Source organism: Oscarella lobularis, chromosome 17, assembly GCF_947507565.1.
Source record: "Oscarella lobularis chromosome 17, ooOscLobu1.1, whole genome shotgun sequence".
NCBI classification, from domain to species: Eukaryota; Metazoa; Porifera; class Homoscleromorpha; order Homosclerophorida; family Oscarellidae; genus Oscarella; species Oscarella lobularis.
Genome location: NC_089191.1, coordinates 1,663,424 through 1,687,853, shown reverse-complemented (window position 1 = coordinate 1,687,853; position 24,430 = coordinate 1,663,424). Strand labels below are relative to the sequence as shown.

At 45.0% G+C, this 24,430-nt stretch overlaps 4 protein-coding genes and 2 long non-coding RNA genes across 7 annotated transcripts; 2 read left to right on the top strand and 4 right to left on the bottom strand.

The window, feature by feature from the left end:
• On the bottom strand, positions 1-1,700 carry LOC136197085 (uncharacterized). The gene is made up of 6 exons (XM_065986769.1): positions 1,447-1,700; positions 1,316-1,394; positions 1,101-1,253; positions 805-1,047; positions 460-748; positions 1-396 (listed from the first exon to the last, which is right to left on the bottom strand). The coding sequence occupies exons 1-6, from the start codon at positions 1,659-1,661 to the stop codon at positions 122-124; spliced, it is 1,254 nt and encodes a 417-aa protein (XP_065842841.1). The 5' UTR covers positions 1,662-1,700; the 3' UTR covers positions 1-121.
• Positions 1,701-2,353: 653 nt separating this feature from the next.
• LOC136197195 (uncharacterized) lies at positions 2,354-2,802 on the bottom strand. The gene is made up of 3 exons (XR_010672480.1): positions 2,659-2,802; positions 2,493-2,607; positions 2,354-2,437 (listed from the first exon to the last, which is right to left on the bottom strand). It is a non-coding gene; the product is annotated as an uncharacterized lncRNA (long non-coding RNA).
• Positions 2,803-4,968: 2,166 nt separating this feature from the next.
• LOC136197248 (uncharacterized) lies at positions 4,969-10,942 on the bottom strand. Of its 2 annotated transcripts, XR_010672493.1 has the most exons (16): positions 10,880-10,942; positions 9,978-10,234; positions 9,572-9,917; positions 9,103-9,389; positions 8,894-9,052; positions 8,805-8,845; positions 8,657-8,757; positions 7,281-8,529; positions 6,871-7,200; positions 6,593-6,777; positions 6,254-6,493; positions 5,966-6,180; positions 5,868-5,908; positions 5,715-5,811; positions 5,395-5,665; positions 4,969-5,009 (listed from the first exon to the last, which is right to left on the bottom strand). XR_010672493.1 is itself a non-coding variant. In XM_065986974.1 (15 exons), the coding sequence occupies exons 1-15, from the start codon at positions 10,922-10,924 to the stop codon at positions 5,455-5,457; spliced, it is 3,804 nt and encodes a 1,267-aa protein (XP_065843046.1). In that variant the 5' UTR covers positions 10,925-10,942; the 3' UTR covers positions 5,189-5,454. The 2 variants fall into 2 exon arrangements, 1 of the variants encoding a protein (XP_065843046.1); XM_065986974.1 differs by lacking the exon at positions 4,969-5,009 and having other exon boundaries at positions 5,189-5,665.
• A 2,502-nt stretch (positions 10,943-13,444) lies between these two features.
• On the bottom strand, positions 13,445-13,907 carry LOC136197249 (uncharacterized). Its single transcript, XR_010672494.1, has 3 exons — positions 13,827-13,907; positions 13,642-13,781; positions 13,445-13,583 (listed from the first exon to the last, which is right to left on the bottom strand). It is a non-coding gene; the product is annotated as an uncharacterized lncRNA (long non-coding RNA).
• A 109-nt stretch (positions 13,908-14,016) lies between these two features.
• Positions 14,017-14,886, top strand: LOC136197587 (kelch-like protein 20). Its single transcript, XM_065987380.1, has one exon. The coding sequence runs from the start codon at positions 14,017-14,019 to the stop codon at positions 14,884-14,886; it is 870 nt and encodes a 289-aa protein (XP_065843452.1).
• Positions 14,887-22,793: 7,907 nt separating this feature from the next.
• On the top strand, positions 22,794-24,121 carry LOC136197586 (zinc finger protein 862-like). The gene is made up of 2 exons (XM_065987379.1): positions 22,794-23,948; positions 24,023-24,121. The coding sequence occupies exons 1-2, from the start codon at positions 22,794-22,796 to the stop codon at positions 24,119-24,121; spliced, it is 1,254 nt and encodes a 417-aa protein (XP_065843451.1).
• The last annotated feature ends 309 nt before the right edge of the window (positions 24,122-24,430 follow it).

The window sequence follows — 24,430 nt, the reverse complement described above, 5'->3', positions numbered from 1 at the left end:
TTACATTATCAACGAAATAATAAGTATAGTAGCTGTCACAGACTCTGATAAGATAAAAACGGAGAGCACATGCATGACTGTAGAATATCACAGAGAAGAAATGAAACTCTAACTGATTGAACTAAACGGACAAGCGGACAAACTCACCTCTTTTTCTACTGAGGACCGCACAGACGCATCCAGCCACAACAGCAACAAGTCCAAAAATCAAGAGCACGCAACCAATGCAGCCGTTGGGTGAATGATGGATGCAAACAGATTCCTGCTGTATGTGGTCAAGACTTGAATGATAATTCTTTGAAACGAATTCTATAGCGCGATATGATTGGCGTAAGCAGAGTGAATTTCCTTTTCGTTTGCTTATGCAATCAAGACATTTGCCCGTGACGCAAAACTCTGAAAAAATTAGTAGTGAAGATTAGCGTACCCTGACACACGTACATGCGCTAAAACACCTACCAGAAGCGGATTTCACATTGACAACGATGTCGCTTATTTCAATAGAAGAAAAGCCTTCAGGCGGTGCATGAGGAAAAACAACGAGAAGATTTTGACTGTCCTTCCAAACGCCGAAGTGATAGAGATCTTCCAGGTTACGCGGAATTAATTGAACAAGTCGCTTTAGTGAGTCCGGATCACTTGTCGTCGGTCGATTTGTTTCTTCAGAAAAGACCAACTCAATAGCAGTTCCGACAACAAAACGACCATTAATTGAAGGATGAAACGCAATGCTTATAAGTTCAGGAGCCTAAAAGAAAAAATTCTTATGCTAAAAACTTAACAAACGCATGTATACAGTTTTACCCGTGCTAGAGAAGGTCGCTGCTTTTCATTTATCGTTTCGACTGAGCGTCTGGACTTTGACGAAAACGACTCGCTTTTCACAGACACGCATGACATTTCTATTCCGGAAAATGTCAAAACTGGAGCGTTGTCATTGACGACTTCAATGTGAACTCGCACACGAATCGATCCGAACGACGGAGAGAGTGTGCTGCCTTGAGGCATTGTACTGTTAAAGCCGTTGTCCCACAGCGTAACGTCAATCTGCATTGAGAGAGTTTTAATTAACTGGGAAAAAGGAGTCTTAGCGGGCCTACGTATCGTGAGATTCGTTGCTGCGTATCGCCAACAAAAACCCGAGGTTCATCAGCGAGAGTTATATAACCCACACTAGATAAAGCACCTATGTAGTCACTATATGTTCCAACACCGGTAAACGTTAGCGCGTGGCCGCTGGAAGAAGGGGTTACCTAAAGACGAGAACATGCATTAGAGACGAGAATCTAAACTGTGTGTATGCTTTTGAGCGTACGCTTAGGCCGTCGGGCAGCTTAATAGCGTACACAACAGCGAGATATTCGTCGTCGTCTAACAAACCACTTGGCGAAGACCTAAGAAACAAATAATGCCAAATAAGAAATACATTTTTAAAGGTTTCCTTACGTGAGTGTGACCATTCCTTTTGAAATTTTATTAGAATCTTTGTCTTTGATTTGAGCGCGGTACAATTTCGTTGCAATACGTTGAAAAGAAATCATCTCTTCAGTGACATAAATGTCGTCTTCTACGTCGTATCCAAGCCCCAAGTCAAGAACAGGCGGATCGTTTCGTTCTCGAACGTCAATATAAACTGTGACCACGTCGCTAACGGCACCCATGTCGTCCGTCACTGTCACTGTGATAGTTCTCGTACCGGGACGAATACCTTCGTCCCGTCCATAAAAATAGGTCATTGTCGTTATAATCTTCAATTAAATGCAATCAGTATACAGTTAGGTGAGTGAAAACTCAAGTACTGCGAATATACCTTCCTGTACTGAGCTGAGGAAGCAGCCCCGAAGAAAAAAAACGTGACAGTGCGATCTTCGCTCACCTCACTGACTGTTGTTCTCATTTTGATGACAGTTCCAAGAAGAACCGCTTCGTCGACAGTTATGCTCTCGTAAATGCTCGCATCCAAATCACCACTCAGTGTCACCGTTGCATTGGCCATTTCAGGACTGTCGATGTCAGTGAGAACAAAGTCGGAAGGAAACAGTTCGACGCGATCGGTGTCGTCTTCCGTGAACGTCACAGCGCGTTCAAGAAACGCCTGCGTCGGTGCGTAGTTTGCAGCGTCGAAGCCAAAGCGCACAACAGGACGGTCGTTGACAGTAACAACCGAAACCTATAGAGAAAAGCTCTCTTAATTAAAACCGACAGTATTCAACTGGCGGTCCACTTACGTTAACGTGAAATTCAAAGCTGGCTAGTGCGTGATCCCGAACAGTAAAAATGACAAGTCTAAAAGCGATTACAGTAAAGGACACGAATACTATTATAAACGCTACCTATGATGCGAGTCGTAGTCCGCTGGATTGGAGTTTAGGTTCGAGAAAGTAATGCGCGATAGAGCTGCACTGTAGTCTGACGACGACGCCTCACCGGTAATACTCTACGTCATAAAATAATAACATTGTAAGCACAGTTTCTACGCTGCGAAACCAGACCATTGTCGGGAACGAAAAGTCCACGGAAAGATGCGAGGAAATGAGGCTACGATTCAGCGAAAGAAGATCGTCATATACAATAGCGTTTAGACCATAATCAATTCGAATAGTCGCACTGAATTTCGTTTCTTACAAAAGAGCAAGTAATAGCTAATGCATATCTGACCTGGTAATGCTGTCCTCAATGTCCTCGTCAAAAATAACAACTCCTGCGGCCAAACGAAAACCATCTGTACCCTCTTTGAAAACTGCGTCAGTATAGTTGAGCCCATTCAAAGAAATGACCGGTCGATCATTAACGTTATTGATTATAATCTTGTTTGAAATAGTGACAATAATATGCAAAAAGCCAATATAAAACTGACATAGTCGTAGCCGTTGGTGCCTTCCCATCTGAATTGACAAAATGATCGACAAAACGAATAATGTACAATGTATTTCACACTGTCATCAAGGCTAACAAGCGACGTCAGCGTCTGATGTGCTGATCTAAAGTTGCAGTGACGCTGGGTGCGTGTAGGTGACAATATGTGACTCTATTATTATTGAATAGCCACTTCCTTAATTCTCGAGTGGTTGCGAAGAAAGAGACTCGCAGCTGTATACGGTTACGGAACGGCCAGTAGCAATCGCGTGCTCTTAATTGCTCCACCCAGTCAAACACGCTCTCGAAGAACAATGCAAAAGCGCTGGAAAATCTAAAGGCGTACTACGACGACAGAAGACACGCCAACGCGTCTCTAAAAAACTGGGGTAGCGATCTCACCTACTGCGGCTCCTTATTTAGTGCTACAAGTCTGAAACTTTGACCCAATTAGTGCGCCATCCTTACCTTGAGAGGGGCACCGCACTCTACGAACCATATTACCGGTATGTGAGACTTCTTACGTTTGGTGCCGTTTCGACTGCTTCACGTTGATCGAGCAAAGCGTAAAACATCAACTCAGGACAGTCTGCGTAGTCGACGGCCAAGTGGCAAGGCAAATTATCAGCGATCGAGGATTTGGAACGCCCACTCGTTCCACAATCCAGAGTATAGGCATATTGTTAGTTATTCGATTAGGGATTTAGAGGTAGTCTGCCGATATGCGCAGATTGCACGCAATCGTTGAATCACACGACTTCACGTGATGGCAATTCGTCCTTTGAGTCGTTGCGTCGTTGCGTTGACGTGTTTACTCGATGTGAGATGGGATGAACCACAACTGCCCCGGTATCTCAGCAATCATCGTGGCTATCTGCCACGCCGTTGCAGAGTGACGCAGTTTCTGTTGTGTAGTAGGATTATCCAAAACTGTTTATTCTGGTTGTTCAGTTTTGGACCAAGGGCTCAGAGGCGAAGATGTCATTTGCTGACAGAAGCGTCCCAAGCTCTTTTCATAGGCGCTATAGTTCATTTCTCTCTCATAGTGTTGTTCACTTTCTCCTGCCCCGTGTGAAACGCTGGAGACGCTTCTTCTGGATAATCACTGTTGTCCTCTTTCTAACTGCTTTTGCGTCTCCTTTGGCTACGAATTGCTATTTTAATTTGGAAAACATGGAACACGACTACCTCACCCGTGATGGCAATCTTTGCATTGATCGTAGGATTAGCATCAAGCGTAGGTCAGCTTGCCTACGGATGGGGGAACTACATGAAGGAAAAATAGGATCATTGCTAAAGGCTCCTATTGTTGAGATTGTTTTAGGACTACCGCATTTAATTAATCAATCCTTGTCTCTTGTCTCCTAGTTATTTATTCATGTTGCAATAGAGAAGATGCAAATGCACGTTTGACTTAATTTTTTAGAGCCATTTTAGAGTAAGGCTTGTTAGAAACTCGACACTTTCAATTAATTAGAGAACATATGGGCTGAGGCCCTATTTGGGGATTCAAAATCCCTTTTCGCTCGCAGCGAGCGTTGTGAACATCACGCGCACGCATCATTCCACGACCAACCTTATACATGCACTGAGACTTTTAGTGTACCGTCGAACTTTACGTTACGCTTCGCAATGCGAGGGAGACCCTTTCGGGAGCCTCACCTTTTCGTAAAAGCACCAGCGCTTAGAGAAACAGCCTTGGAAAGCCTGTGCGAAAGGCCGCAATGCGCGGGTTAGAGTGTATTCAGGCAAAAGCTTTGTCTCCTCGACCATTACCCGGATAACGACACAAAGTACATGTGTATGTCCACGTGGAGTGTGTGATTTTGCCCTTGCAGAAAATTTCCCTGATGTAGCTTGACTGTTTATTTTGTCTTTCTCTTTTTATGTGGCGTGATGCGTATTTTTCTTACCTATGTATTGGCATGTTGGTCCGGTGGATCCAGGAAAAATGCTCTCTCATTTTGCTGCATTTCGACGTCGGCGAAGATACGTCTGACTGGACGTAAAATTTTTGTAACCAAATGCAGCGTTTTCCTCTTTGTCCACCAAAAATAGTAGCCCCTGGGAAGGCTCAGAGAATATTCAATATTGATCCAGTGCATCTCGCCCCCGGATGTAAACGATTTGCTTCTTTTCATCTTCATCGTCTTCTACGATGAAAAAACTTTTATGGTCCTCCTTAATTAATTAAAGCACACGCGGATTATATGGCCGAGACACTCGCGAAACAGGACGCGCCACTCACGAGGACGAGCCAGGCGAGCCAGGTCAACACTAAAATCTCGAATATCATGAATCTTCCTTAGGTGATCAGAAAAAAATTACGCAACGCTAAACTATCCGTCGGCATGGCATGCACAAATCTAACTGAATCTAGCAACCTAATCGACAAAGTAACATCAGAGTGCACATTACTCTAACCATCGATAGCAGCTGTCACAGACCCTAATACATGTATGATAACTTCAGTGCATCACAGAAAAGAAATCGGCCATTTAACTCTAACGGACTGAAGAAAACAAAAAACGGACTTACCTAGCTACGCATAGAGAGGCGTCCAGACAGTTTTCTAAGTCTGCATTTTAGGCAGAATTCTTAGGTCTTGCTGGAGTTGCGTTCTTCGACACTGTCCGATCCCGAATCTTCTGATTCCATTGCCAAATTGAGCTCCAAGAATGGAACTTCAAGATCAAGATACTTGCTTGGGTTTTGTTCTTCCAACATTATACCCAGTTTCTCCGAAAGATGGCTGAACGTTGGCCTTTTTTCCGGGTCAGCGTTCCAACAATTCGACATCGTCATATACCTGAGCAGAAACGCAGATTAGGCAGAATATTTTGCATCAATTGACAAACAATTCTTCGCTGCAGTTCCCGGGACAAGACAGTCGATTGCCTTTGGTCAAATATTGTAGGAGATCTCGACTAGAAACGGAAGGATAAGGAAAATTTCCTAGCGGCCAATGTGATTATTATATTCCAATATTCAAAAATAAAAAGAGACTGTACCGAGAGTGAAAATTTCCCACATGACAACTCCAAATGACCACCTAAACATGATACAACCTTTCCAAATTAACTCCAAATGGAGAGAACTATATAATTACACGTCGGTTGGCTGGCTAAAAATACGCTTTTGAATTGCCTCTATGGCCATCCAACGGAAAGGAAGCCGCCTCGCTGTTTTGTGAGAATAGATGCCGTCCTGGTAGACGGCTCTTGCTAGTCCGAAGTCCGACACCTTAAGAAGATTGTCTTCGCAGACGAGCACGTTTCGACAAGCCAAGTCGCGATGAACAACACCTTTACCGGTCAGATATTCCTAATTAAAAAACTATCATTAAACAATCGTCTAGCGAGCAAACGACATTTGCTCCAAAAAGCTTGATTCGCACCATTCCCGATGAAATTTGCCAAGTGTACGACAGCAGATCAAGAGCCGTAAAGTCGGTCTGAGGCGCAACCTTGCTTTTGTCTTCGTCTTCCAACGTCACGACGTGCACTTCCTTCATGCTCATCTCGTTAACCAAGCGAACTTTAGCTGTGTCTTCTTCACTGTCAGTAACATTTGTTCTTGGTCCGACAGTATCTTCTAAAGCCCTTTGAAATTTCTTAGAAAGCATTTGGCGGGAATGCTAAATTCAAAATTCATAGTTATAGGTAGGGAATAGTCTGTTTTTCAAACACTGAAGTTTACACATACTTAACTACTTAGCAATGACTACACTACTTACTTGACTTCGGCTTTTCCTGAGATAGTCAAGTAGATTGCCTCGGAAGCAATACTCCAAAAGTAGGCAAAACGGCTGACTTTCTGTAATGCACCCAAGCATGCCAACAATGTGCTGATGCCGCCCGATTTTTTTCATCAGTTCGATTTCTTCCAAGAAGTCAGCTTCGGAGTCCTCATGTGACATTTCTAAACAAAATAATAAAATTAAAAATTACGTTAAATAAAAAGAAACCGTCCTAGTCAACCAACTCAAAAGATGAAGTATTTTTGATTTTTTACCTTTAAGAACCTTACAGGCAACGACCGTTGCTATTGTTTCCTCAACTTTTATTTTCTTCTTTGACAGTTTGCCAAGAGAATGATAAAACTTTGCTCTGAAGACCATTCCAAAAAAGCCTTTGCCAATCTGTTCCAGGAGCATTAAGTCGCCGCGATTTATTTCCCAACCGTCAGACACTTCGACCAAGTCCAAACTAATTTTGGCACGACAGAAAAGCTTCCTGCGACGGCGATATGTACAGATGCCAGCAACCAAAAGTAAACCCAAGACAAAGACGGACACGACGACTGCAACTGTAGTTGTTACAGAAAACGAAGAAGGAGATGAAACTGAAAAAAACAAAAAAAAGATAAGGCGAAGATACAACACGCTTAAACGTCGCCCTAAAAATTTAACTCATTAGACTTACCCTCGCAGTGAGTTCCGTTTCCATGATACCCATCAATGCACTGACACTTGTACGAACGAAATACATTCAAGCAATTGGCAAACTGATGACAATTGTTAGATTCCGAAGCGCTGCATTCATCGATGTCTACGCAAATGTCTCCCTTCCAAGCTAGACCACTTAGGCACGCACACTCAAGCGTTCCTGTCACATTGCTACAAATTCCCCACCTCTGGCAAACAGGTCGAGAAGGAACCGTAGTTGCAAACGAATCGACGCTGTATCCTTCCTTGCAAGCGCAGTCGTAGCCTCCGTAAGTGTTGATGCAGCGTTGAGTGAGGTCATCACATTGCAAGTCCAATTTTTCCTTACATTCGTTTACGTCGAAACATGTAGATCCATTGCCAGAGAAACCAACTTGGCAAATGCAATCAAATGATCCTATAGTGTTGTTGCAGTTGGCGTTTTTGGGACAGTTATTTGAACCAGAAGTGCATTCATCGATGTCCTCGCACACGACGCCGTCTCCAGAAAATCCACTCAGGCAATTGCACGTGAAACTTCCTAACGTGTTTTCACAGTAGGCATTTTCGTCACAGTTATGAAAATGTTCCAAACATTCATTTACGTCTACGCAAGTGACACCGTCGCCAGAGAAACCAACGTTGCAAATGCACTCAAACGACCCCAAAGTATTTAGACAGTTGGTGAATTGGCGACAGTCGTCTAAACCAGAAGTACATTCGTCGATATCTTCGCATACAATACCGTCTCCGGAGTAGCCACTCGGACAAGTGCACGTGAAACTTCCAAGAGTGTCAGTGCACTTGGCATGTTCGTGACAGTTATGAATGTGAAAGAAACACTCGTCTACATCGTCGCAGCGCCTTAGTCCGTTGTCTTCAAAAACATTCCCGCAGTGACATCTAGGGCCCATCCAAGTTCTAATGCATATAGAACTTTCATTGCAAGTAACATTAATGGAATTGCAGTCAGAAAATAGGATAAAGGTCCATTCACCGGCAAATATTCCTTTTGCGACAGGACCTCCACCGGAGCAGAAAGCGCCAGCACCAACCACAACTCCTTCTTCAAACACGATTTCATACTCTTCGCCTTGCCGATATGCGTTTAGTTCGAAAGAGACTGTTCTCGAATCGGCGCCCACGCTCACAAGACTTCTGTTAAAAGAGTCGATTTGCTGGATTAGCGCACCGCTTTTGACGTGATAAACAAAAATGTACCGAGGACCAACCGTGGGATTTTTAACCTGGGAAAAAAGTAAGAAAAAGTTTAACATAAAATACGTTAGGTTGCCGAAGAACTAAATATTTTATTCACCGCGAATTCGATAATCCCAAAACATTATCTTCTTATATACCTTTCATACAACTTACGTCTTGGTCAAATTTAATGCTTGCCACTACACGAGGCGCCACTTCATCACTGAAAAAAGCCGTCGTATTTCCGGTATTTAGAATTGGCATCGGTTGCTCCACTAGAAAAAAAACAAATAAGATCTCGAAATAAAATACACCTACGCACTGGACGTAACAAGTGCAAAGCATACTTGATTTGAAGGCATTCTAAAAAGAACATAATAGATTTCAAAAATAATATTATTTACATCAAACCGTGTATCGTCAAAAAATTGAAAGCACATGAGATAACTGCGATTTCCTTGTTCCATGTCAGGAGACCACGCAAATGTGACCGACTTAGTTCCGTTGCCCAAGTCTACTAAATCAGATGCCGACATACCTCGCGGAAAAGCATAGGCAGCTTCGACAGTCCTAAAAAGTTTGTAAGTGCAGTGAGAATACTACAAATTTGTCAGTTCTACTCGTGAATGGGAGAATCCGGCTGTTCGATTAGAATTGTAAGAGCTAGATTTTCACCGATTTTAGCGGCAAAACAGCGAGGCTGTTGGCGTTGAATGTGAACTTGTTTGGGAAACATAGGACGCGACCAGCACGGCGCACCTGTGTCAACAACATCGATAATCCACTGAAGAGGAATACTGCTCAAAGCGCTCGTTCGGGCCACGTCAGTGGGATAGAAATCTTCGAGCTGGATTGCAACTGAGTAGAAGCCAGCCTTAAAAGGAGTCCACTTTAATGCACATTCCTCCTAAGAAGGACACATTAATAATGAACAATATGAGGAAAGTTAAAAACAAATAAATTAAATAAATGTACGTGCTACAGAAGCCAAACTCTCTACGTAAATTATTACGTGCACGACATTAGGCAACGCTTTAAATAAAAAACGATTTATAACTATTTTATAAAATAACTAGATACAATACTTGCCTCCAGAAGGGTTGCGTTAAAAAAATTCGGTGCAAAATTTTCTTCCAAGCACGCTGAACCGCACTCGTCCTTGCTCGGATCTGCGGACGAACGACTCCATCGGCATTTGACGTCGTCACTATCAGGATCAAATGTGGCAATAACAATTTCAGAATAGCATCCCAGAGGGAGCCGAAGGATTGGAACTGCGCCAGTGACAGGACTATGATTAGGATGACCGGCTTTGACGATGCTAGAATTGTTTGCACGTGATTCAAACGAAAATTTCGCTTGAAATCGGATGTCTTCTCCATAAGCATTGATCGTCTCTACACGACAGCATTTGTAAGTTCCGTCAAAATTATTCCTATTAATTAAAAGATGTAAGGCAAAGGTGGCGCTTCTCTGTCTCATATTAGAGTTTTACCCAATAACAAACTCTTTTCCTTCGGGCTGAGGTAAAGAAAAAGCAATTTCGTTTGTACCAGACGACCAGTCATCGGTATTGCTAAACGACGTGCAGATGTATTCCATTGAAACAGGAAGCAGTTGGGTGCCGCAATTGTTGGACAAACATCGAAATTTCACGGGTGAACCAAGAAGGCTTTGCGATCTCACTGAAGCAGAAGTGCACTTTCCCTCCGAACTCTGGCGTTCCCACGTAATATGAAAAGTCAAACGCACCTACAAAGCAAAAGGAACAATGTACAACAAGACACGACACTAATAGAAAAAGTCGCTAAAGCCTAAATAGGCGTATACATGAAACCGTCGTGAATACACTACTAAATATCATCCATGAGGAAACGCTGAACCCTATAGTGTAGTGCTCTCGAAGAAACCCCCTTCATGTTGCAGCGGTCAGACACCAAATGCTTGTGACATTAGTTATTGCAAAGGGGTGTGCATGTCACTTTGCTAGGAATTCGTAATGAATGACTTATGGAGTTATTAGCGTGCATTATGATATCATTTAGAGCACTCGGGGCTTAGTTACTGCTCTTCAATAAGTCACGCCCCTACTCCCCTAAATCTAAATGATATACTGCACGAACATCAGTCCATAACCTATAAATATTAGAAGCACACGCTTAGCTAATACAGAGTCGAGTTTAAGCATCAGGCATCCAGAAGATGCCGTATATCCACGACGGAACCGGACCTAGGTGCTACGTACGTCAGTGCGACTAATAAGTTTGGAACTCACTTCCTCGAACTAACGTGCTAATACACTAGAAGAATAGTCGTGCAAAAGAAAAGAATTGCTTTATAGTGTAGTAGTGCGTTCCTAATTCTTGACAAAACCTCGGTGCGGTAGAGAGTACTTACCGTTCCATTTTCACTGTCGGGCTTGCCAACAGGCTGAATATTCATTGTAAACCCGCGAAAGTGACTCGTACGCACGAGACTAAAAAACAGCGCTGTGACAGCAACGACGACGACGCAGCTAGAAACTAAGGACATCCTTCGACCGGACCTAAGAAAGAATGAAAGATATCCCGTACAGCTTGAGACGCATGATCAGCATGATCGTCCGGTGTATACGCTTGGCGTGACTTATAAGCTTTCCTCCAAAGCATACAGCAAAGAGCTCGCCCGAGCGTGACCTCATTTATATGACCCCTCTCGGGCTCTCCTTATACCAAGGAGCAGTGAGTGCGTAACTCATGAGACGACTTCACATTTTTATGTTTTCTAGGAGGATGCAAAGAATTGAGGTGAATTGCACGTGAGCACTTAGAAGAATTATGACCACTTACATCTACGGCTGCTTGACCATGCACGAGCGATGTGAGCCAATGACTTCAATCGGCTTCCATTTAGCGATTTATAACGTCAGAGACACGTCTGTTCAACGTGCTAAGACCCCCTCCTTCTACAAATAAGCAATGCTCCATGTGTAGGAGCTATATAGAGAGAAGAGTCAGTTGTAAACATTGCACGCCAATATAGTTTATTTAAGTTGCAGGAGCACTGATATTATAGCTCATAGCGTCTCTCAAGTCAAGGGAGAAAAGAATTCGACTTACGACTGAGGAGAGGAGAGTTCTCTTCCATGGAAACCACGCACTGAGACGCGTCGAGTGCATCACATACCACTGTCAAACTACTCTGGTTGCTCGATTTACCTAAAATAGAGTTTATAGCTTTTATAGCAATAACGCTTTGACAGAGTCACGATGTCGGGTAGTCGATAGCCAACAGAGACTTTCGGCGAGACGAGACTCAGCGCCGTTCGGACGATAAAACTAAGTTCTGTTGAAAGGCAGTACTCTGGGCTCTCCTCTGAAGTGTAGTGGGCGGGGAGCAGGACGACATGTTATGGCTTCGATATTTTGGTATAGAGAACAACTCGGGGGCATCCCGCATCTCTCAGACCCGCTTCTGAACATTGGAGCTAATGAAAAGCAATCTCCCTCCTGTGCAGCTGCGACATAAGCAAAATATTAACCGAAGGCGATGGCATTCTTTAGGACGTTATGCTATTTCTACACATAAAGCAGCATCAACGCACACTGTGCGGTGCTCTACATTTATTGAACGTTTGAAACTAACGGCGGCTTGCCAAACCTCTTTAACGAGCAAAGTTTTCAGTTGACGGCGACTGCTACGTTCTAGTTTCACTTCTTACTTACTGTAGATTGCATTTTTTCACTGAATTACTGCTGAGTGTAATGCCCCAGGTATCACGAAGCCGCAGTTACTGCATGAAGCCAACCAGCTGGATCTTATCTGCATCACTGGTTTGAGAAACCCAATCCATCTTGGTGGGTGATACGATTACTTTATCGCCACGCCCTTCCGCATGGAGAGAAAGCAAAATTCTTCACTAACAGCCTTCCAGTTTCGAAGAAGACCGTCGAAAAGACTCTTTCTACGGTATCCCTTTCTGATCATCGCATCTGCTCTGTTAGAGTGGTTAGGCTAATTGGTGATACCGTACAAACTGAATAATAATGTTGGCTTTCTCGGAAGCTAAGGAAGTAATTGACTTCGCTTCCTTGTTATCTTTAGGTGATTGTCGCCGCAGCGCTGGAGTGGGGTAGATTGCTATTCAGAAACCATATACCAGGTAAATTGCAGAGGGGGCCTGAGAGAGGGGTGTCGCCCCACCGCGTCCTTCCTGCTGAAACAAACGGTGTTCATCGAAGTCGTAACTTAATTCTCCTACTCCCCCACCCACTGTACTGTAGCGGAGAGCCTAAGCAGCTGCTGGCCCGCACGGCGGCGAGCCTCGTCTCGCCGAAGGTCTCTGATGACAAAGGACTACCCTGCATCGGGAAAAAGTACGTCAAAGCCGTTTGATGGAAACGTTATTGGTACACGCTGATTTCGGCTTTAACCGGCAAACGCTGTCTACGAAGATGAACCCATCTGGCGATATTTGAAGTTATGCGAAAAAGCGAGGATCCGGGAAAGGGGACCCTTTTCCATCTCACCCTCGTCGTCGTCGCTCGTTGCACTTCTTTGATCGCGCCTGGCGCTGGGTAAGCTAACGATTCATCCTGGTCTGATTATTCGTCGCTTGTTCGCGAAGAACCGCTTCGTTCGCGATTCCATACCCAATTGACGCTCGTTCGCATCCTATTCGACGTAAAGGACAGGTATAACGATTTGGAGCTCTTCACTGGCCAACGAATTGCCACAAAACGAAGAAGGCGAGTCTGGCGATCGCCTTCGAAAGAAACCTCACATCAAACACGTGACGTGACGTCACTAGAAGGTTTATTTTTGGATGTCTACGCGCGGTCCAATGAGCAATCGGACGTTTTCATATTGGAAAGCACCTCATGGGCTTATACGGGATCACCTCGAGCCACGTGTCTGGCACGTGAAACACTACGCCAAGCATGGATTTCACCACGAGGCCAACAACTTACGAATTGTCCTTTTCTAAGGCAGAACGATCGTCCGAATTGCTGCGATCTGCTCAAAATGATCGTCTGTCGAAGACATTCATCGACGTCGTCTTAATTCTCGACAACGGCGTCGAAATTCCCGCTCATCGACTCGTGCTCGCTTCGGCGAGCGCCTATTTCCGTACAATGTTTACAATAAACATGCACGAAAGCTCCAAAGAGCGAATTCACCTTCGCGACGTCGATTCGGCCTCCATGGAGGCCCTCGTCGAGTTCGCATATACGGGAAAAATTTCAATCACTTCCGGTAATGACGTCACTCTTTTCTGTACTGCTGATCGTCTTCTGTTTGAGGATGTCGTCGACTATTGCTCCACGGGGTTGTCTAAGCACGTGAATAAATCAAATTGTCTTACATGGATGACGTTCGCTTATGAGTACAATTGCGAGAAATTGCTATCAGTTGCTCTTCGACTTGCTGCTCTTCATATTGTTGATTTGGTGAAGACGGACGAATTTCGTAGTCTTTCGCTGGAAATCGTCTCTCAATTGTTAGCCACGGATGAATTGGCTGTGAGTCGAGAGGAAGACGTGTGGGACGTCGTCATGCAATGGATTCAATACGACGAGGAAAATCGGAAATCACGCTTTAAAGAACTTTCAAAAGTCGTGCGATTTCCTCTCATTGCAGAACGGGAATTTGTTCTATCACATCCCGTTGTTTCGGCTAACGACTCGTATCGCAGTCTCGTTCTTGAGAAGTCAAGAGAACCGCGTCCAACTCGTCGTCTTGGAAACAAAGTTCTTCTGGCAGTTGGCGGAGTCGTGAGTACCGAGTCGAAAGGCTTCTTCGCAGAGGACGCCACAGAAACGAAGACAGTCAAATATTACGATCATCTATCAAACGTCTGGAAAGAGTTTCCTTCGTTGAATGAAGCGAGATATAGTCCGGGCGTTGTCACTCTCGACAAGAGTGTCTATGCTATTGGAGGTTCGCGTAATCGTTCCGTTGAGCGATATGATTCGACGGAGGGTTGTTGGATGAGAGATGTTTCTCCCATGCACTTCAGTCGAACCGGTAAAGGAGTTGTTGTCCACGAGAATCGCATCTATGCAATGGGATCCACTACAGGCAAGAAAGATGACGTCACGCTCTGCGAACAGTACAATTCGGCGACGAATAGTTGGACAGTTCTTCAATCGTTATCGAAGCCTGTTTCAGTTAAAGGAACACTCGTATTAAACGATCATATCTATGTTCTCGCTTCTAACCTGATAGGTTTATCGGGATGCCACTTGGATGTTTTCAAGTACGATACCGTTGCAGATCGTTGGCTAGACGTCCCTTTCTGTTCTCAAGGCTACGCGACGACCCGGACCGTTTCGTGTTTCGATTTCTATGCGCAGACCGTAACTGTCTGCATCTACGTCGAGAAATTTTATCGTGGCCCGATACGAAGCCTTTTGAACATTTAACGCTCGACGTACGCAACGGTCAACTGACTCGTTATAAAGTTGGAGATTGTCCTCCTTTTCTCGATACTTTTCAGCGGTTCTATGAAAATACTTACTGCCTTTATAACGAAAAGGTATACAGCGTCGGTGGCGTGATGCGAGGCGAATGTCGCTCTATTTTATTCACAAATCTTCTAAAAATTTCTTCTGTACAGGGAACGCTAGTGAGAGAAATTCAACAGCGCTATAGAAATGGAAGGAGGCAGACGAAAAAAAGCTCATTCTTTTTTCATCTTCGCCTGAACAGTCTAGTTCTAAAATCAAAAAGAACCGCGAAACCGAAACAGCCGTAGTTACCAATTGGGAAGAACTATACAAGTTAACAGATATTATTATAAAAGAGTGGCAAGGAAAAGGGTCTCACGCAGTCCTGAAAGGGCTGTTAAAGGAGACGTTTGCCCTGAGAAGAAAATGGATACTTTCCGCGTGTCCCACCATAGTTCACATTTTGGAGCGCTTCCCTACTTTCTCGCAAGAAAAATGGGTATTCGATCAAATCTTTTCATGACTTAACATTAGTTTTCTATTTTTCAGGTAAAACAAGAGTTTGACAACATTATGGGACAAAGAATGGAAACAGTGATAATTGCCAATTGGCGAAAATGGGCGACTATAATAGTGGATGAAAAAATAACTGACGAAAATACCGATTTTCTAAGCCCGGCAGCTGCTAGAGAAGTTCAAAAAGGAACGCAGAAAAGAAAAAAAGTTGAACCTATTTTCAAAATTATTAAGGCAATTTTATACCAGCATATTTTTAACTCTAGTAATTATTTATTCTCTAGGCCAACGAAAACGACGCGAAAGACATTTTCCGCGGAAATTTACCTGCTCCTTTCATTCTTCTTATCGAAGATGACGCGGACGCCTTTAGTCAAGGCTACATTGCAGCGGAAGGCCGAAGTTTGTTTGAAGTTTCTTGCCCGTCCTTTGAAAAATGCCTGAGCGCTCTGATGGCTTCCTACTACGTGTTCAACCTATCATATCCTACTCCTTTCAGCGGATTTCTCTTTTTCGGGCAAGACATGCTCATGAATCATCACGGTCAAGAAAGAAGGGACACTAAATATAACACGTATGTTGCAAGTTTGAATTCTGCTTGGAGTGGACGCAGTATTTGAATTCTGCATCGATTTGACGCAGTATTTGAGTGGGTTAATAAAACACAAATGACAATACATTTGCCGAGTAATTATTATTGGTGCTTTGCTCGCTTCCGTGTTATTCTGACCCGCGATCATTCCGGTGTAAAAATTGCCTAATCCCATCGTGTTGATTTTGATGCAAGGTAACAGCACGATAAATGTAGGTATAATATGCACGTCTACTTTTAGAGTGCGAGTCGCATGATTTTTCCGAAAGTGTTCAGTGTAGCAGCTTCATGCAAGTGCAGTACACAATCTCGACGACAGCGTCTGCAAAGAGTGATCATTATGTTATATATAATATTCCTTTGAACAAAACGGACACACTCTACAGCTAAGTCTAGAACTTCTTTCATTGGCATGTAAAGTAACTATTCGGGGTCAATATTGCGGCTATGCAATAAATGTAGATTATTACATGGGGGCGAGGGCAATATGGGATTTATCGGACCCGACACCCGAGGGAACCGCGATAATTGCCCGAGCGAAGCGAGGGTCAATTATCAAGGTTTCCCGAGGGTGGAAGGTCCGATAAAGCCCATATTGCCCGAGTTTTCCGATGTAATAACCCACTTATAAGAGTAGTGGTAAGAATTTGTTATGCTTCTTCCAAACAGTCGTCATTATCTAGTCAAATAAGATATCAGACGGTTCTTCGTCATTTTGAGAAAGTTTGCGCCGAGCATCAAATTCCGTTCAGAGTTTGAAGCGAGAGCAGGTAACAATATGAGTGCTTCGCTGTAGATGCTTTCACACCAAAGATGACCGGGGCGAAGAAGTGCCATCACTGGCAGGTCGGTTCATAACCAGAGAATTGAAAGACTATGGAGAGACGTCTGTTATCGTAGTCAACATAAAAGGCCAGTCAAAGTCCTCTATTTTTCTTTCCTCCGTCCTATAAGTCTCGCAGAGCGAGAACTGCGCAGCTTTTTTCCTACAGAGTGGGTGCGCATACATCTTCCTGTCAATGTTATGTGAAAACTACTTTCTGTCAGCGCTCACTTTACTAATCGCCCTAAAGAGATTATCTAACACGTGACTTAGAGTTATTACTGCAATGGCAACAATTATCGTTCTTTGAATTACACATTCCGCTGGGCGTTTTCGATATTGTTCGCGAGGCCTATGGGGCATATTCACGGGGCGGAGCGTCCGGGTGTTTGGTCATGTGACTTCAATTATTGTAGACGATTGTGTGGCACAAAGAACCATGGTCAAAAGCTGTTCTGCCGTTGGTTGCGCAGAATGCTGGGTTTCAGGAAGCTCCATTAAGTGGTATAGATTTCCTCCAGTGGGTACAGAGCGTCGCAACGCCTGCATTGCAGCCGTTCGCCGCGAAAGGTGGCATCTGTTGGAGCATTCGTGGCTTTGCTCTCGCCATTTTGCGTCGGGGGCCAAGTCTCATGATCCTTGCTCACCGGACTACATCCCTAGCGTTTTTTCGTTTTGCTCCAGTCCTGTAAAGCGACGTCAAGCTGCCAACATGAAATCTTATAATCGCCGAATCGCTCTAAAGCAGGCGCGAGTCAAAAATGCTATTGCTAATGCAGAGCGAAAGGCTACTAGAAGGCGAGCGAGATTGGCGGCTATTGAAGAGAGAAGAGCCAAAGCTATAAGTGGTGCTGAGCTCACTGCTCGCAAAACGTCTCGTGCAGCTAATCATGTCATTGTTGCCGCCGAGCAAGCTGCAGAAGCGCTGGTACAGCTTGGCGGAACGACTGAAATCGGCAGAAAGCATGATCCCTTAATTGCCGTTCAGACCATCGGCGTGCAGACCCAGGCTGCAGGGGATACGGCCGCAGTTCAGACGGACCTCACAGCAATAGAACTTGATGATTGGGAAGATCGCCTAAATGAGGCTTCTCCAAGGCGAACATTTGGCCTTGAAGCAATAAAGAATGACGAAACAATGGTGAAATGTTACCGGCTTGCTCTCTTACAGGCATTTGCAAGCAGTATATAAGTTCGTCACAGCAGACGGAGATTATCCAAGAGTCGATGCAATTTCTCCGTTTCAAATGTTTGTTGCGACGATTGCGAACTTCAAACTAAACTTGCATCCATTTGATCTGTCATACAGGCTAGGTTTCAGTCAGCCATCTTTTTTGGGTTTGTACAACGCTTGGATTAATCTGTTGTACACCAAACTCCGATCGCTCGTCTAGTGGCCGCAACGCGAAGAGCTGCAGAAGACCATGCCAATGTCTATCAAGAGGTTTTTCCCTTCGTGTGTGAGCATTATCGACTGTTTTGAAGTGTTCACAGAACGATCGGCGGATCACTCGCTAAAGCACAGTCGTACTCCAACTACAAACACCACAACACAGTGAAATTCCTTATTTCACTTACTCCAAACGGCGCAATATTGTTTATATCCAAGGGATGGGGTGGGCGAGTTTCTCACAAGGTATTAACCAAAAATTGTGGAATACTGAAAAATCTACTGCCAGGGGACGAGGTACTTGCAGACAGAGGATTTAAAATAGAGGATTCGGTAGGATTTTACGGAGCAAGTTTGAAAATGCCGCCTTTCACGCGACGAAATAACAACTCTATGCGAAGAAAGTTCATTTTGCTTGAAAGCTATCTAATTGCAGAATTCATGTGGAGCACATAATTTTAGAGCTAAAGCAAAAGTACACTGTATTCAGTTCCACTGTGCCTATTGCTGCTATAAAGTGTGACAATGACTCGGGGCTTAGCTTAATAGACAAAATTGCTGTCATTGCCTGTGCTTTGTGTAATTGTTGTTTACTTTTCTGTTTCCTTTACAACCACTGCAAAACCATTTACCCTTGAGAATTTTGCCATACGAATGCAGTCAACGTGGAACCACTGAGTCAGGCAAGTTCTGTTACTGCATTTCACCTCGTTCACTCTTGCCGCAAAAGCACCATGTACGGACGGCGTCTTTTGTCGTCGTTGCCTTTTGTGCTGGCTTTCTCCCCAGCTTAGCTCTTGTAAACCACTTAGCAAGGATTTCTGGAAGCAGACACTGCTTAATAATGTCGCCGCTTTGTCAATCACGTTATCTAAGAACTTCTCGTCGACGGACACACGTTCGATGTTAATGTCGCGCTGAGTCCAAACGACGAAATCACAGTACCGCACTCCAGTGACCTTCATTTGGCATTGAACTTGGTAGTAATACTGGTGCCGTGTTTGAGTTGCAGCGTGCCACTGCTCGAACGCTCGAGGCAGAAATCGTTGTCGGTTAAGGCTTCCTCAATAGACTTGTCAGAGCAGCGATAAGGACATTTCACTTCTACGCAACCTTTGTCACAGATATCACAAATTACTAAGCTGTCAGGGCTTGCTCCCAAGAAAGGGTACTGTGTGCTGATAGAAGCCTGGCTCTTCCAATACTAGATTAATATGCGTTTCTTTCCTCATTGTAACGTACTGCTTTAATGCAACTTTTTCTTTTTGCAACCCCCACTTAGTTGCTTTATTTCCCGCGAAGCTGTAACTTTCGGGGTAGCATACCTTCTTGATTACCGTGATAGAAGGGGAGTCAGGCTTTGTGGAAACAACACTTTTGAGATTTGATGCAGTTATTCTACCTGCCCGATAGCGATACCAGGCTTTGCTGCTGGCTTGCTTGCGTGTTGCGAATTCAATTTGGGCGCATTAAGCTTCCGTAAGAGCTTACTCTTCAAATGCCTCTGCGCTCTTTCCTGGAAGATCTTCAAACGAATGCTGGGTAAATTCGTGCTTGTACGAATCTGTGAGGACTGGCGGAGTCTTTTCAGTAGAAAATTTGTCACTGTACTCTTTCTGCAACGCCAGTATCACAGCCTTATCTTCACACTCCGATAAGTCTTTGTAAAGCTGCTTGAGAATACTTTCTGAAGGATCGCAATATGCTTTGCTTTGTTAACCGAGGGCTTCGACGGCTCCGAGAGCTTTCGTTTAGGCGACACGAAATCTATTTCAGACGTAGACAAACAGTCGACTCTTTTGACTCTTTTCCACTCACATAACACCGACGTGCACGTTACCTCCGACTCCATTCGATTTCGACAGTCAACGGCAAACAGCAGCGCTGCTACTTGCAAGAAAGCCTCGCCTAAGCCGGCCATGCACGTACAATGACCGCAACAGACTGCTCCGTCAGCTTCTGCAGCGAACCATGGAAGCAGCGGCGGCTCCGACAGCGATTGCGAGTGCTTCACTCTTCCCAGTACCACAAATATTGAGCCTCTGGAATAGCACTGGACGCCTGTTACAAAACCAGCCACTAAATATTTGTAGCCGTCGAGGCTTTGGCACGCTTTCATTCCCTCTTGCGCATACTCGCTTGCGGTGTGGATCAAGAAGTTGTATATGTCGGGGTAAGCAACCTGGGGAGATACCAGCGCCTGTTCTGCAACTGTCGAAGAGTACAGGTCGTCCAGATCAGGAGCAATCAGGTCCAGTTTTTCAAGATAGCTGCGCTTCGCAGCCTCGGGAAGAGACTGACAGCTAGTACGGAGAAAGTCTTCAAGAGCAACATTCCATAGCAAATGAGTTTTCAAAGCGATCGATCGCGAAATAAACGAGTGTCACACATTTGGCGTAACGTTTTGTGCCACACACTAACGCGCATTCTTTGGACCGTGAACACCGCACAGCCGGTATATTTCGCGGCGAGCAACTTTCGCGGATTTTGTGGGACAAGCCCCGTCCGCGAAAATTGTTGCGCAAAATACTCACCACGTGTAGCCATATTAGCGCACGTTGCCGATTTTGCGCGCTGCCGTCCCATGTCGTTTTATCGGTACTTTCCGCGCGTAGACGAAGTCGTTCTTCCTGCTATTGATGGACCACTGGCGAAGAAGATTCCAGCGGGAGCAATAGCAGGAGCTAACCGCGAAGTTTGAGCCGCTCAACGCGATGGAACAAAGGCGGAGAAGCGGAACAGATTGCGCGGCCCTTACGTCGTCTTCACTCCTAAAGAAAAGACTTAATTAGGAAAAAGAGCGGCCCAACATGGAATTGCGGCGGCGATTCGTTATTTCTCGAAGAAAGGTTCTCGTTTTGCCAATCTGAAAGAGAGTAGTGTGCGCTCATGGAAGACGAAATCTCTCCGATCTGGAGAAAGCAAAAGACGGCGGTGCAGTAACTGAGTTGCCTCCTGAAGCCCGAGGCCATCCCCTTTTGCTAGGAAAAAAGCTCGATGACCAAGTGCAACAGTACCTAAAACAACTTCCGTGCGCGTGCCCAAGAAATTCGAATCTGAACATCTGGAGATAAGCTGTCGACTGGAAGAAGGAGCGATCGTCCTGGTCAACCGTGTAATCGGAACGATTAAGTTTATACGACGACTGAAGTACGTCCCAGGGAGGGAGGTATTTCGGCATCGAACTCAACGAACGAAACGGAACGAGCGACGGCTGTGTCGACAACTGGAGATACTATCGCTGCCCGCAGAACTGCGGAGTATTTTTTATTAAGTACACGAAATTCTCTAAATTATCGAGCGAAAGCGACCTCTTGCCTAGGTGAAATCGCGAGTTTTGATTGTACATGCTTATAAGAGATTATTTTTGTTCTTCTATTAGGAGCCAAACGCTTCTGCTGAACCCGCGAAAAAACCCGAATCGAAAACTATATCGACTCTGCTGAACCGAAAAGCCACCATGATTTTGACGAAGAAATATCGGGAACATCACGTCGTTTTGCCGTACATTTTTTGCAGGCGCTTTATTCAGGAGTGACCCGAAGAAAGCGAGACCAAAGCCGAGCTCGCCGCGCGTCACCAGGAGATGAAAAACAAGCTGATGGAGCTCAACAACGAGCTAGCCGAGCTTCGCCGGAAACAAGAAGAAACAGAGATTGTACTCTCCAAACATGAAGCGGCGATGATGGATCATCGCCGGAAGGAAGAGGAAGCGGCAAATAAGGCTGGCCGATCGTGAAGCGGTGCTTCGCCGCAGAGAAGAGGAAGCGGCGATTAGGCTCGCCGAGCGTGAAGCGGAGATGAAGAGGAGATTGTGCTTGCCGAACGTCAACGCGCGGTGGAGAGCGATCTAGAGTAAGCTGTAGGGGAAGCAATGGTATTAGAGTATCATGTTTTCGTATGAATTGTTGAAGACATTTATAAACTTTTCTTAGAAGCAATTATCAGAGGAAAAAAGAGGCGGCGTTGAGCTGAAGAACGAAGCAGGAGGCAGAAAAAGAAATCTGTAACATTACAGTCAAACCTCTGATAGCGGACATTCTAAATAGTAGAATAAAAAACGCGAAATCGCCTCGATCGACTTAGCGAAACCATCCAGAAAGAGCAAGATAGCTCTGAAACAGGCACGGACGCGTGTTTTTGAAGCCAAATACGCGGTTTCTGTCGTTCTCTAGGGCGAAAGCGCCGTTTGCACATGGTTTATAAGGTAAGACGCTCTCGCGAGATGCAAAGACATAGTTCAAAAGCATTTCATTTCTTACAAAAAAAACAAGGGGCGGGGTACCCTATTACCAGGGTTCTAGCTACGGGGGTCGGCGAGGGTCGCATCGGCCCTCACTCGAGTCGTAGCGACCCTCACACGAAGCCTCGCGACCCTCACTGAATTTTGAACAGACAGTATTCACTATTTCACTCACACACCATAGACAGACAGGAGCTCTTACCTGCCATCAAAATTTGCTCCTGTATAGAGTAGAACAGCAAATTTAGCAGGTTGATTGTGGAGTTTAAAACAACAGAAAAGTTAATATCACCATAAGAAGGCGTGACATCACTCTTCAATGGCGTTGCACAAGTACTTCTCATCCAAGCCCAAGCGTTCGCGGGAAGATGCAGTTATCGATGACGGCGAATCGTCGTCTGATGAAGAAGTCCGCTTCTTTGCAAGTGAGAGCGACGTGGCACAGCGAACAGGAACTTCTAGCGATTCCGCCGATTCGGACGAGGATGTAGCAACACCTCAACGCCTTCCGACTCGGCTTGGACAGACGTCTTCGTCTTCCGGAGCGATATCTCGATCGGGAAGTGACAGGAGCAAGCAATCGGGGAAGTTTCAGACGGAATGGCTGGCAGGAAGGAAATGGCTTCAATACGACGATGAGCGGAAGGGAATGCTGTGCGTTCTCTGCCAGAAGTACGACCAAAAACCGTATAACCGGGATGTTTGGAACAAGGTACCTTGCACACGAATGAGGCTGCACAGCATTCGTCGCCACGAAAAATCTGGTGCGCATCGCGACAGCATCAACAAAGAAAGGCTTGCTCTGCGACCGGCGGAAAGTGTTCCTGCAACGATTAATCCTCCGTTGTCAGCTGAGAGCTTGCTTCAAGCGTTCTCCTGCTTGTACTTTTTACTTAAACAACGAATTGCGCACACAACAAATTTCGAGCCTCTACTGGATTTGTTTGAATTTCTTGGCGTACATATTAAGGCAGGACTTCGTGTGGCAAAGAACGCGCTTTATACGAGTGACCAGTCCATTCAAGAAATGGTCTATGTGTTATCTGAAGTAGTGGAAAAGAAAATTCTCAAGTCAATTAGGGAATCAAATCACTTTGCGTTAATGATAGATGAGACAACAGACTGCACAGTTACTGAACAGTTGGCAATACACGGGAGATTTATTTGCAAGTCGACGGGGCAGCTTAGAAGCCATTTTCTGACAGTAATTGATCTACTTCATCGTGAAGTTGCTAATACAAGGTTGGAAGAAAGCAGCTGCATTCGAGCTGGGGCTGAAACCGTGACGAAACGCGTAATGGAATACGTCGAAGGAGCAGGGCTGGATATAAACAAACTGAGAGGTATTGGAACTGATGGAGCCTCAACAATGACGGGTGTCAAAACTGGCGTCGTTGCCCGATTGAAAGTGAGACAGCCTTCTCTTATCGGCGTTCACTGCGCGGCACATCGCGTAAATCTGGCTTCTACGCAGGCAGGAAACACCGTCCCTTATGTCAAAACATTTGGAAACATTATTCGTCAAGTTTTTTACTTTTTCGATAACAGCGCTGTTCGCTCTGCCGGGTTAGAGGCAATTCAGACTTTGCGACAAGAGGAGACGAGCAAGATGATAGCGCCCTGCGCCACGAGGTGGCTCAGTGTTGAGCACAGTGTCAACAGACTGAAACAAAAGTTCGTTTCTGTTCTGATGAGCTTGCAGCGAGAAAGCGAAGAGCGTGGTGATGCGAAAGCTTTGGGACTGCACCGGTTAATGTCCGAACATCGATTTATAGCAACGATGCTACTGATGTGCGACGCACTACCCCACGTCAGCACCCTTTCCAAATGCTTTCAGTACTCCACGTGTGATTACAGTATCATTCCCGGTATCATCTCCTCAACGATTGCATGTTTGAAGCAGCTGAAGTCCACCGAAGGAAGGCACACAAGTGGCTTGCCCGCTCTTCTTGAGGA